The following is a 14,251-nucleotide window of genomic DNA, read 5'->3' on the forward strand; positions in this document are numbered from 1 at the left end:
ACTGGTTGTTGATCCAAGGAGGGTTACTGGGAAATTTTAAGCGATACAAGACGCCATATTGCTCTCAGCTGGACTCGGGAGTTTGCGTGAAGGAAATAATAATACCTAGCTACACCTAGGCGTTTCTTGACATTATTCATCTTAAATGGGTAAGATCAATACGATCGTCACAACCTTTTTATTGTTGTTTTCTTTATTTATCACGAATTATCTGGCAACTTGGCATGACGATGGTTGCTAAACAAGAGAGACCGGAGAGGGGTGTGAAGGAGCTAGTTAGCTAGCTAGCGATGTAGGGAGCTATCTAGCTTGCTAACGCTAGCTGTGTTATTAGCAAGCTCAATCTTAAAAAGCTGTGATTTGGGTCTAATGGCAGTTTTAGCTACCATTGCCTATTATAATTGGTTTTACAGTTGATTTAAGTATATTTTTTTGCTAACCATACGAATACGGTAGAAGGTTTTTGAACACCATGTAATTTAATTAACACGAATAATGTATTAGCTAGGTAGCCAGCTTGCTACTACTAGTTGCTGTGTGCTAGGCCAGTGGCTCCCAACCTTTTTGGGTTATTGTACCACCAACTGAATTTTGCTCTGCCCGGAGTACCCCTGAAGTACCCCCTCATGTGCATTTTACCAGTAAGCCTAAGGTCTCGTGAGCCTTCTCAAGTACCGCCTGTGGATAGGCCAGGTACCCCTCCCTAGGCCAGGGGTCCTACTAGGTAGTACCGCTGGTTTGGAACCACTGTACTAGGCCGTACTGTACTACTAGCTAGAGAGGAACCCGGTTTCTTGCGATTGGAGATATCCAGCCTGGAAGACCACTGATTCCCCCAGAAAATACAACAAGCAATGTCAATGTGACGCTGTCAGCAAGACCGTGGTTAATGTTAGCTAACATTCATTATCTAGCTCATAGCTAGCTGTTGTGCTTGTCATCTTTATCTAGCGAGCCAGGAATGGCATTCTTTGACTCACTAGCTAACACAAAGATTACTAACAGCTGATGACAGCGAGCGAGAAACATTTGGTATTGTTACTTTGATCACCATTCTTCTTCATCAGCTGTCAAACTTTTTTCGCACATGGCAGGGTTTGTGTTCAAATCCCCTTTTGGCCAACAAATCCAAATTCACATCGAGAGTGATTTTTAATTTATTTGATTTTCCATTAGCGCCTATGTTAACAACAACATTAGCTAGCTAGTCAGTTAAGTTTGGCTGTGGTGAATTCACAAGTTTGTATATTTGATCATTCAGTATAACGTTATGTTTATCCTTATTTCCCCAGACGAGATGGCAAGCCCAGGGAATGACCGAATGAAGAGTTACAAGAACAAAGCACTGAACCCACAGGAGATGCGCCGGAGGAGAGAGGAGGAGGGGATCCAACTCCGCAAACAGAAGAGAGAAGAGCAGGTAGGGTGCTTCTAGTTCTTACGCCTGGACCACTGAATCAGCTACTCTCCATTCTGTGGAGACAACCCTATTCTCATCCAATTTGACCATGTAAATGCCTTTTGAATGGTAAATCTTCTCCAGATATGAGTCATTTTTTTATTGACCTGTTATAGTTGTCTTTGGTTTGTTTGGGTTGTAGTGAGTCAGTGTCCTACTACCACTTACCTCTCCCTCTTCCCCCAGCTGTTCAAGAGGAGGAATGTGTGTGTGCCCTCGGGCGACGAGTCCATGTTGGAATGCCCTGTCCAGGACCCCGACATCAGCTCCACTGCACCAGTCTCAGGTGTAAGTGACCATTACTCCAATTGTCCCATTGTCTTGCTCTCATGGTCTACACTCTGCACCGAAGGACTAGTTACCTGTTGAAAGACAATGCCATTACTCCATAAAATAAGTACAAATCATTTTTGGGGAAACAGAAGATTCTGAAACCAATGGTTAGTTAAGTCTTTACTCTCCAGTATCCAAAAAAGACAAGAGTTTTTGGTTTTCAAATCAATCTGTGATTTAAAACTAGATGAGGGTCATTAGACTGTCATTAGACCTAAGTGCACTTTATGTGATAAACCGGTCACGTGTAGCACTACATCGCTTCCTCTGCATTGTGTGTATAGTGTCAGAGTACATGGTTTTGTAAGTCATTCACGTCTTTATGTATGTTGACTTGTGTGTGTAGGAAGGTGTCATAACTCCAGACATGATCCAGATGATCTTCTCTGAGGATCCAGACCAGCAGCTGATCGCCACACAGAAATTCAGGAAGTTACTCTCCAAAGGTCTGTGTGAATCATGCAATTCATAACACCCCAATGCAGGGCTCATGCCACCTGTATTATTTAGGAGATGTCTCCATTGGGACCCAATTCCCTATTTAGTGCACTTTTGACCAGGACCCACTATATAGGGAATAGGGTTCCGTTTGGGACGGGACATAGTTTGGTCTTGTATAGTATGTTTTCTCAACAACAAAGATGGATTGTTCGTGCCAAATGTCTGCAAGTAATGCCTTTGTTGGACCTGATGCTATTCCCTCAACACCGTATTGGATTGTTTTAGCATCACACGTTTTCAGCCATGAACCATGATGTTTTTAAGCTAGGAGTGTGATGTCATTGTCATGCTCTCTTCTCTCTCCTTATCAGAGCCCAACCCTCCCATCGATGAGGTCATTCTCACCCCAGGGGTCGTCAATAAGTTTGTGGAGTTTCTCAAGAGGAGTGAGAACTGCACTCTTCAGGTTGGTCAGGTGGCTGGGTCTCTGTCTGTCCGTTAGTTGGATGTGCTGGGAATTCTTGGTTTGGTGTGTTAGAAATCAACAAATGTATTCACTACACAAAATGACACTAACAGAAAGCTGTTGGAATATATGAAATTAAGTCAGATTCTGTAATATTATATCACATCCTGTTGGCATTAGTCAGTCTGCATGACATCTGCATTGTATTGCTCCCTGTCAAAAGACGTAGCTAGTGAACTTTCCTCTGCCCCTTTATGACACTCAGTCAATCGTAACTCTTCAGCCTGTGTATCTGTCTATGAGGGCTTGTACTATGCTCCCCATGTGACCGTGGTGTGAAATGTGTGTGTGTGACACAGTTTGAGGCAGCCTGGGCCCTGACCAACATTGCCTCTGGGACCTTCCTGCACACCAAGGTGGTTATTGAGATGGGAGCCGTGCCCATCTTCATCGAGCTGCTCAACTCGGACTACGAGGATGTCCAGGAGCAGGTGACTGAACAGCCTGGGGGGGGGGGGGGGCTGAAGCCCTGGGGAAGAGTTGTAGCATGATTGGACACTAACACATGGGTCACATCGATGTCTAGCAGGAGTGGGAATAAGATGTCATGGGATTTGTCCTGCCAAGAAGATCCTATCTGAATAGTAAACCAGCTATTTTTGCATTCCCTAAATATAAATGCTATGACTGCATTCTGATTCTCTACCCTTCTCCCTGAAGTTATCTCTTATTCACTCCCCTTTCATGGGTTTTAGCATAGCCAAATACTAAGCAATCCCAGCCCGATATGGTCTTAGCTGTGCGGTTATGTAGCAGTATATGGTATGGCCCTCCAAGCCCAGCTCTATATGGTGCTGATGTTTGTGTGGAAATATAGCCTAGCTGCAGCACTGTATAATATGGCTCCTAGCTGCATGCAATATAGCTGCAATGTTACGGAATGGCAATATGCATGGCTGCTGGTTTAGAGGTGACGAGTGATTGGTGTATTTCAGGCCGTGTGGGCCCTGGGGAACATTGCCGGGGACAACGCAGAGTGCAGAGACTACGTTCTCAACTGTGGCATCCTGCCCTCCCTACAACAGTATGTGTGTGTGCGAGCTTGGTTTTATCAGTCTGTAGGCCCATGTCGTTTTAACAAGGAGAAGTAGAGTTTCATACCATTACCTAATACTTTGTATAATCAGATTAGTCAGGTTTAACAGTTTAATTGCGGTCAGAGAAGCAAGGTGTACTGAGAACTGTTCTTTCCCCCCTCAGGCTGCTGGCTAAATCCAACCGTCTCACCACAACTAGGAATGCTGTATGGGCTCTGTCTAACCTGTGTAGAGGGAAGAACCCCCCCCCTGACTTCACCAAGGTAAAGGGGTCTATTCCCACATTGCCCAATCAGAGGAAAGTTCTAACAGTCCAACAGATCTCTCCTGTCAAATGCACAAACCACTCTGGGATTTTGACTAATTTCTCTCAAAGCCATTCTCTTAGCAAAACTTAATGTTCTCCTTTCACCATTATCCCTCTTTCTGTCTGTCTTCCTCCCCCTTGCTCTTTTCTTTGCTTTCTCTCTCTCCTCATCCCCCAGGTGTCTCCCTGTCTGAGTGTGCTGTCCAGGCTGCTGTTCAGTAGTGACCCAGATGTGTTAGCTGATGCCTGCTGGGCCCTCTCTTACCTGTCTGACGGACCCAATGACAAGATACAGACCGTCATCGACTCTGGGGTCTGCCGCAGACTGGTGGAGCTACTCATGTAAGTACTACTAGACACACACACACAAGAAATGTAGATGTTGGTGCACACTGAATGTGGTGTTTTTGGTCTTTCCCAGGCACAGTGACTATAAGGTGGTCTCTCCCGCGCTGCGTGCTGTGGGAAACATAGTGACAGGCGATGACATTCAGACTCAGGTAGAACTAGTTTATTTTCTTGCTACCTCCCAATGGCTTTGTCTCTCTTCACCCTGATGTGTGTGTGGAGTTTTGATCCTTCACATGGTCCTAGCTGTGTGTGTGTGTGTGTGTGTGTGTGTGTGTGGGGACTGGTGTGTAATCTTCACTGTGTGTGTGGATTGTTCCAGGTGATTCTGAACTGCTCGGCATTGCCATGCCTATTACACCTGCTCAGTAGTCCCAAGGAGTCCATCAAGAAGGAGGCCTGCTGGACTGTGTCTAACATTACAGCTGGAAACAGAGCACAGATCCAGGTGTGTGTGTGTACCTGTGCTTGATGGTAGCACGTAGTAGAGGTTGACCGATTTAATCGGAATGGCCGATTTAATTAGGGCCGATTTCAAGTTTTCATATCAATCGGAAATCTGTATTTTTGGACGCCGATTTAATAAATAGATAAGTATTTTATTTTTATACCTTTTATTTAACTAGGCAAGTCAGTTAAGAACAGATTCTTATTTTCAATGACGGCGTAGGAACGGTGGGTTAACGACAGATTTTCACCTTGTCAGCTTGGGGAACCAATCTTGCAACCTTACAGTTAACTAGTCCAATGCAATAATGACCTGCCTCCCTCTCGTTGCACTCCACAAGGAGACTGCCTGTTACGCGAATGCAGTAAGCCAAGGTAAATTGCTAGCTAGCATTAAACTTATCTTATAAAAAAACAATCAATCATAATCACTAGTTAACTACACATGGTTGATGATATTACTAGATATTATCTAGCGTGTCCTGCATTGCATATAATCTGACTGAGCATACAAGTATCTAAGTATCTGACTGAGCGGTGGTAGGCAGAAGCAGGTGCTAAACATTCATTCAAACAGCACTTTCGTGCGTTTTACCAGCAGCTCTTCGTTGTGCGTCAAGCATTGCGCTGTTTATGACTTCAAGCCTATCAACTCCCGAGATGAGGCTGGTGTAACCGAAGTGAAATGGATAGCTAGTTAGCGCGCGCTAATAGCGTTTCAAACGTCACTCGCTCTGAGCCTTCTAGTAGTTGTTCCCCTTGCTCTGCATGGGTAACGCTGCTTCGATGGTGGCTATTGTGTTGCTGGTTCGAGCCCAGGGAGGAGCGAGGAGAGGGACGGAAGCTATATTGTTACACTGGCAATGCTAAAGTGCCTATAAGAACATCTAATAGTCAAAGGTTAATGAAATACAAACGGTATAGAGGGAAATAGTCCTATATTTCCTATAATAACTACAACCTAAAACTTCTTACCTGGGAATATTGAAGACTCATGTTAAAAGGAACCACCAGCTTTCATATGTTCTCATGTTCTGAGCAAGGAACTGAAACGTTAGCTTTCTTACATAGCACATATTGCACTTTTACTTTCTTCAACACTTTGTTTTTGCATTATTTAAACCAAATTGAACATGTTTCATTATTTACTTAAGGCTAAATTGATTTTATTGATGTATTATATTAAGTTAAAGTTAAAGTAAGTGTTCATTCAGTATTGTTGTAATTGTCAATATTACAAATACCGATTAATCGGACGATTAAAAAAAATGTATCGGCTTTTTTGGTCCTCCAATAATCGGTATCGGCGTTGAAAAATCATAATCGGTCGACCTCTAGCATGTTGTTTTAAGTAGTTGTCTGAAGGATTTTATCACTGAGTGTACAAAATATTAAACGCTTTCCTAATTTTGAGTTGCACCCCTTTTTGCCCTCAGAACAGCTGTAATTCGTCAGGGCATGCACGCTACATGGTGTTGAAAGCGTTCCACAGGGATGTTGGCCCATGTTGACTCCATTGCTTCACACAGTTGTATCAAGTTATCTGCATCTCCTTTGGGTATTGGACCATCCTTGATACACACAGGAAACTGTTCAGTGTGAAAAACCCAGCAGTGTTGCAGTTGTTGACACACACCGGTGTGCCTGGCACCTACTACCATACCCTGTTCAAAGGAACTTATTTTGTCTTGCCCATTCACCCTCTGAATGGCACCTATGCTCAATCCAGGGCTCAAGGCTTAAAAATCCATCTTTAACCTGTCTCCTCCCCTTCATCTACACTGATTTGAAGTGGATTTAACTAGTAACATCAATAAGGGATCATAGCTTTCACCTGGTCAGTCTGTTATGGCAAGAGCAGGTGTTCATAATATTTTATACACTGTAGGTCATTATTGCTAAAATGTCACAACAAGGTGCAGAGTGTTCAATTTACCTGCTGGGGGGCAAGTAGACTGCGAGCTCTGCTAAAACCATTGACAACTACATGCTGTTTTCAATGGATTGTTAAATAAATGTTAACTATTTGGTTGTAATATCATCCTCTTAATGGTGGCCTATATTGAGAGATATCGGGAGGTTACCCTCAAGTATCTGAAATTACATGACCAATTGATGTTTACTTATCATGACAAGCATGGTTACTTGTTTAACTCTGAGAGCTAAATGTGGAATAATCTGAACTGTGTAGTTCTGACTATGCTCTTCATGAGGTTAAGATATTTTAAACAGCATGAAAACGGCATGTAGTTGTCAATGGTTTTAGAGGAGCTGGGGGTCTTCTTGACCCCCAGCAGGCAAATCGAACACTCTGCACCTTATTGTGATGTTTTATTGACAACAACCTATTTGTGTGTGTGTGTGTATAATGTCATCTCACTGTTCTATCTCTCTATCTTGGTCAGACGGTGATAGATGCCAACATCTTCCCAGTGCTGATAGAGATTCTTCAGAAGGCAGAGTTCCGCACCAGGAAGGAAGCAGCGTGGGCTATAACCAACGCTACCTCTGGGGGCACTCCTGAGCAGATTAGGTAATAAATTATTAAATAGAACCAGAGCATCATTTTGGAAACTCGCTGCTTACGCCAAGAATTCATGAAATTAATGGGAGTAGTTTCATGCTCGGCAAAAGTGGTGTCCCAGTGTAGTAGACCTGTATCTCTGCTAAACCAAATTAACAAATGTGAATAAATGTCAAACACTGTCTTGCTGTCCCTGTAGGTACCTGGTTAGTCTGAACACCATCAAGCCCATGTGTGACCTGCTGACAGTGATGGACAGTAAGATAGTGCAGGTGTCACTGAACGGCCTGGAGAACATCCTGAGACTGGGAGAGCAGGAGGCCAAGCAGAACGGCACTGGCATCAATCCTTACTGTGCCCTCATAGAGGAAGCCTATGGTATGTTTTTTACACACACACACACACACACACACACAACATAAGAGAATGGGACAGGAATAAACCCTTAGATGTACGCTCAATTCTGTTTCTCCACCTTCTCCCTGAAATAGCAAATGTCTCGTGGATTTATAAGGAATGCACTGACGTAAGGAGGGAGAGGGAACGATTGCACTCTTCAGGGAGAAGGAGAAATGTCATTAGGCTATGGATAATCACTTAGCCAGTGGAATGCACACTGTTCCACTAGATGGCAGTAGATATGTTGCTGTGAAGTGAATAGTGTACTCTGTAGTTATCTAATAAGTTGCAAGGACACATGCTGCCAAATTTAAACAGCCATTAGTTAGTGATTATGACTCAGTATTGTCATGTGAGTCACTAAGGCCTGATATTAATTTGTGTGCGTGTGTGTCCACTGGCTTTTCTTACTAGCACTGATTTTAGCTGATGTCTGCTTTATTGAGGAAAGTTGTATTTGTGATGACTGTGTGGATGTCATACCTACCTTCGTTGAATGCACTGACTGTAAGTCGCTCTGGATAATAACATCTGCTAAATGTAAAAATGTCCACGGCAGGTCTGGACAAGATAGAGTTCCTGCAGAGCCATGAGAATCAGGAGATCTACCAGAAGGCTTTTGACCTGATCGAGCACTACTTTGGTGTGGAGGAGGAGGACGCTAGCATCGCCCCGCAGGTGGACCAGAACCAGGGCCAGTTTATCTTCCAGCAGCAAGACGGGCCCATGGAGGGCTTCCAGCTCTAACCAACCCTGACCTTTGACCTTCACCCCTCTGAGTATCTACTACTATCACCCCAGAGAGTCCAGTCTCCATAGGGCTGTTTTAGACCTGAACTGATGACACTACCCCATCTCTCCTCTCTCACTGGACCCACCTGCTCCACCTCTCTCTCCAAACCTTCCTCCACGCCACCCTATCTGGAAAGAGCGAGCACGAGAGAGAGAGAGAGACTGACTGAAAGACTGACTTAGGACAGCTCATTCTTAGTGTTTGAGACTTCCTGCAGCTGTATGAATATGAAAGAAAGAGTTGGCTGATATTTTGTCTTACTCCCTAAAATGTTTTTATTTTATCATTATCATTTTCATTTTATCATTATTTCCTGTGATATTATTATAATACATTATTATTATTATTACGACACTGGTGTCTCAATCGTCCTCCATATCTCCTTTTGAAATGTGAAATGACCTCTTCAGTCTTCAAAAATAAAACAAAAGATATGAACACATGAAGCATTTGACTGAAGATTCTCTGGATTTCACCAGATAGTCCAAACTAGTGTCCTGAAGAGGTTTAGTGACTGTATCAGCTCATTTCCTCACTTGTACCCTTTGACCAGAGCTGAGAGAACAGTAGGCTACTGACAGCCTACTGTTTTCATTGGGAGGATGTACATTGTGTCAAGATGATAATGTGTGTATCCCAGTGACATATTATTTAAGTTGGAAAGCAACTGCACATCTTTCTCTGGGGTCTCTCTTCAATGTTGAAATGGACTATGGTTGACCTGGAGATTCCTAATCTTATTTATTCCGTTGAAATGTCTTTCTGCTCATTTGAGAGAAAGATGGTCAAAAACTGTCATTATCTTCTCTCCACTCCTTGGCCCTGGCTGCAATATTAACGTTAGAATAACATCAGGACACCAGTTGCATCGAACTGAGCGCAGTAATGTAGATGCATTGTGTAGGGCAGCACTGCATGTAACTTGCTGCAATAGTCAAAGCGTTTAGCCAGGCTTATGCTTATCTATAACAATGTTACGGTAGGATTGACACAACGTTAGGGTAACGTTGAGGAGTGTTCTGCTTGTGTGAGTGCTCCTTATTGAAGCGCCGCCTGCCAGCCACAGTACAGGACCAGACTGGTTAGGTTCAGTGACTAGCGTCTGTCGTGTGATGCAGTGTCTGTAACAATCTCCAGGTGAATAAAAACACAGGCTCTCAGAGTTCTTTTGTAGTTGTTTTTTCTTTCATCTCACCATGAGTTATGATGTCATGACTTATTTGTTTTGCTGCAGTGTTTTTGTTTAATTGGTGGTTAACTTTGCATTGGACTTAACACTATTGGACGTTGATAGAAAATGCTCAGTTGAACTCTAGTGCTTTGTATATTATATATACATGTAAGAAATTATATAGGGGAAAGAAATTCCTACTAATTGGAAGGGGGGATTTATTGCAGTATAATGTGTTTTCTGACTGAGATGCAGTAGTGTTGTACTTATGGTTGAGTCTTTGCACACTTACCTGTTGCTGCTTTATTCTGATCTTCTGTTGGTCATGTGTTTGTCTCCTCTGGTTCCCCTCACCTTTTAGAATAGCTTCTAGAAAATGTTTTGTTTAGAATGGCTTCCAGAACATGTTTTGTTTAGAATGGCTTCCAGAACATGTTTTGTTTAGAATGGCTTCCAGAACATGGTTTGTTTAGAATGGCTTCCAGAACATGGTTTGTTTAGAATGGCTTCCAGAACACGGATTGTTTAGAATGGCTTCCAGAACATGGATTGTTTAGAATGGCTTCCAGAACATGGATTGTTTAGAACTTCTTAAATTTGTTTATTTTTTTTAATAACATTTTTATATGAACTCTTGATTGGTGGAGGCAACCCGACCTGGCTATACTGAACCGCTGAGCCTTTATGTGTGTGTGTGACTACAAGCACAGTATTTCAGCATTCTACTTTTCTTTTAGTTTTAAACTCATCACTCCTGAAACCTGGCTATTTACTTTTGGCATGTTGTGTTTTTGAAAATTGTACATGCTGTATACATTTTGAGTACCATATTAATTGATCCTAGGACTTGGAAATTATATTTACGTGAGATGGAAACAGTTTGTAGTGCTACATTTTGTCATGCACATTAAAAATTGTATAGTTTTCTAGTATTTCTCATGTTTGTACAATTGGATGATATTATTTTTGTTTTAGGTTGATTTAGTTCTCCCTCATTTGGGAATTGTTTTGGTTTTGAAACCGAGGCTATAAGGACTGCTGTGGTATTCTGTCCAGAATCTTCTAGTTTATGTGGTTACCATATCATGCTGCCGTTGTGGTTCTGTTTACTTTAACCCAATGGACCACAGAGGGCTGTGTGTGAAGCTGGACTCAACAGCTCCTCTCTGTGTTACTCATGGAGCTGTTGTCTGGCTCTCTTTTGAAGGGTTAATGTTGACTGTAAAATAATGAAGAATAAATAAATAAAATAAAATTCTGTTACAGCCTCTTCGGCTGGAATATTGGGGATTTTGTCTTCGATTATGGTTTTAACGGAACTTCTGTTCAATGCTTATGAATGAAACACACACACACAACCTTACAATAGACCTTGTCTAGCCTGTTACAGTTCCTACGGGGGACTATTAGTGACTCTGACTGCAGCTGATTTTAGAAGACTGGTCCTGGCCCTGTTATCAGAGCTTCTTTGAGGTAACAGTGCATACGCTACATGGGGCATTAGTCCTATGTGTGACTGCTGGAGATACAGTGCCTTCAGAAAGTATTTACACCCCTTGAAGTGTTGCACACTGAATTAAAAATGGATTCAATTGAGATTTTGAGTCACTGGCCTACACACAATACCCCATAATGTCTAAGTGGAATTATGTTTTTAGAAATGTTTACAAATTAAGAATGAAAATCTGAAATGTCTTGAGTCATTGACTATTCAACCCCTGTAGTTCTGGCAAGCCTAAATAAGTTCAGGAGTAAACTTTGCCTAAGTCACAAGCATGGGCTCACTCTGTGTGAAATATTAGTGTTTAACAGGATTTGTTAATCACTACCGTATATCTATACCCCACACATACAGTTGAAGTCAGAAGTTTTACATACACCTTATCCAAATACATTTAAACTCAGTTTTTCGCAATTGCTGACATTTAATCCTAGTAAAAATTCCCTGTTTTAGGTCAGTTAAGATCACCACTTTATTTTAAGAATGTGAAATGTCAGAATAATAATAGAGAGAATTATTTATTTCAGCTTTTATTTCTTTCATCACATTCCCAATGGGACAGAAGTTTACATTTGGCCCATTCCTCCTGACAGAGCTGGTGTAACTGAGTCAGGTTTGTAGGCCTCGCTCGCACACGCTTTTTCAGTTCTGCCCACACATTTTCTATGGGATTGAGGTCAGGCCTTTGTGATGGCCACTCTAATACCTTGACTTTGTTGTCCTTAAGCCATTTTGTCACAACTTTGGAAGTATGCTTGGGGTCATTGTCCATTTGGAAGACCCATTTGCGACCAAGATTTAACTGATGTCATGAGATGTTGCTTCAATATATCACATAATGTTACTCCCTCATGATGCCATCTATTTTGTGAAGCGCACCAGTCCCTCCTGCAGCAAAACACCCCCACAACATGATGCTGCCACCCCCGTGCTTCACGGTTGGGATTGTGTTCTTTGGCTTGCAAGCCTCCAAACATAACGATGGTCATTATGACCAAACAGAGGACATTTCTACAAAAATTACAATCTTTGTCCGCATGTGCAGTTGCAAACTGTAGTCTGGCTTTTTCATGGAAGTTTTGGAGCAGTGGCTTCTTCCTTGCTGAGCATCCTTTCAGGTTATGTCGATATAGGACTCGTTTTACTGTGCATATAGATACTTTTGTACCTGTTTCCTCCAGCATCTCCACAAGGTCCTTTGCTGTTGTTCTGGGATTGATTTTCACTTTTCGCACCAAAGTACGTTCATCTATAGGAGACAGAACGCATCTCCTTCCTGAGCGGTATGACAGCTATGTGATCCCATGGTGTTTATAATTGCATACTAATGTTTGTACAGATGAACGTGGTACCTTCAGGCATTTGAAGATTACTCTCAAGGATGAACCAGACTTGTGGAGGTCTACTATTTTTTTTTCTGAGGTCTTGGCTGATTTCTTTTGATTTTCCCATGTTGTCAAGCAAAGAGGCACTGAGTTTGAAGGTAGGCCTTGAAATACATACACAGGTACACCTCCAATTGACTCAAATGGTGTAAATTAGTCTATCAGAAGCTTCTAAAGCCATGACATCATTTTCTGGAATTTTCCAAGCTGTTTCAAGGCAAAGTCAACTTAGTGTATGTGAACTTCTGACCCACTGGAATTGCGATTCAGTGAATTATACGTGAAATAATGTCTGTAAACAATTGTTGGAAAAATTACTTGTGTCATGCACAAAGTAGATGTCCTAACCGACTTGCCAAAACTATAGTTTGTTAACAAGAAATTAGTGGAGTGGTTGAAAAACGAGTTTTAATGACTCCAACCTAAGTGTATGTAAACTTCCGACTTCAACTGTACAATTATCTGTAAGGTCCCTCAGTTTAGCAGTGTATTTCAAACACAGATGAAACCTCAAAGACCAATGAGGTTTTCCAATGCCTTGCAAAGAACAGCACCTATTGGTAGATGGGTAAAATTATTAAGTTATTAATTACACTTTGGGTGGTGTATCAATACACCCAGTCACAACAAAGATATAGACATCCTTCCTAACTAAGTTGCCAGAGATGAAGGAACCTCTCAAGCCAATGGTGACTTTAAAATAGTTACAAAGTTTAATGGCTGTTATAGGAGAAAACTGAGGATCGACAACTTTGTAGCTACTCAACAATACTAACCTAAATGACCGAGTGAAAAGAAGGAAGCTTGTACAGGATACACATATTCCAAAACATGCATCCTGTTTGCAATAAGGCACTAAAGTAAAACAAAACAAAAATGGCAAAGAAATTAACTTTGCCCTTCATACAAAGCGTTATGTTTGGGGCACATCCAACACAACACATCACTAAATACCACTCTTCATATTTTCAAGGTGGTTGTGGTTGCATCATGTTATGAGTATGCTTGTCATTGGCAATGACTAGGGAGTTTTTTTTGTTGATAAAAATAAACAGAATAGAGCTAAGCACAGGCAAATTCCTAGATACAAAACTGGTTTAGTCTGCTTTCCAACAGACACTGGGAGAAAAATTCACCTTTCAGCAGGACAATAACCTAAAACAGAAGGCCAAATATACACTGGAGTTGCTTACCGACATTGAATGTTCCTGAGAGGCCCAGTTACAGTTTTAACTTAAATTGCCTTGGGAATCTACGGTAAGACTTGAAAATAGCTGACTAGCAATGATCAACAACCAACTTGACAGAGCTTGAATAATTTAAAAAGAATAATGCAAATATTGTATAATCCAGGTGTTTAAAGCTGCCAGAGACTTACCCCCAAAAACTCAGGTGATTCTAACATGTATTGACTCAGGGTTGTGAATACTTATGTAAATTAGATACTTTTATCCATTTTGAATTCAAGCTGTAACACATAAAAATGTGGAATAAGTCAAGGGGTATGAATACTTTGTGAAGGCACGTTTACCTCCTGACACTTTCTGTACGTGGGCACTGTATATGCAGCTGATCCAGTT

At 41.8% G+C, this 14,251-nt stretch overlaps 1 protein-coding gene across 1 annotated transcript; it reads left to right on the forward strand.

Moving 5' to 3' along the window:
- The first annotated feature begins 1 nt into the window (after position 1).
- On the forward strand, positions 2 to 11,040 carry LOC110511763 (importin subunit alpha-6). The gene is made up of 14 exons (XM_021592539.2): positions 2 to 149; positions 1,293 to 1,420; positions 1,646 to 1,747; positions 2,139 to 2,238; positions 2,605 to 2,699; positions 3,059 to 3,190; positions 3,695 to 3,783; positions 3,960 to 4,059; positions 4,282 to 4,445; positions 4,525 to 4,603; positions 4,774 to 4,899; positions 7,304 to 7,431; positions 7,622 to 7,800; positions 8,381 to 11,040. The coding sequence occupies exons 1-14, from the start codon at positions 146 to 148 to the stop codon at positions 8,566 to 8,568; spliced, it is 1,614 nt and encodes a 537-aa protein (XP_021448214.1). The 5' UTR covers positions 2 to 145; the 3' UTR covers positions 8,569 to 11,040.
- The last annotated feature ends 3,211 nt before the right edge of the window (positions 11,041 to 14,251 follow it).

The sequence above is a fragment of the Oncorhynchus mykiss genome, chromosome 3 (assembly GCF_013265735.2).
Source record: "Oncorhynchus mykiss isolate Arlee chromosome 3, USDA_OmykA_1.1, whole genome shotgun sequence".
Classification (NCBI taxonomy): domain Eukaryota; kingdom Metazoa; phylum Chordata; class Actinopteri; order Salmoniformes; family Salmonidae; genus Oncorhynchus; species Oncorhynchus mykiss.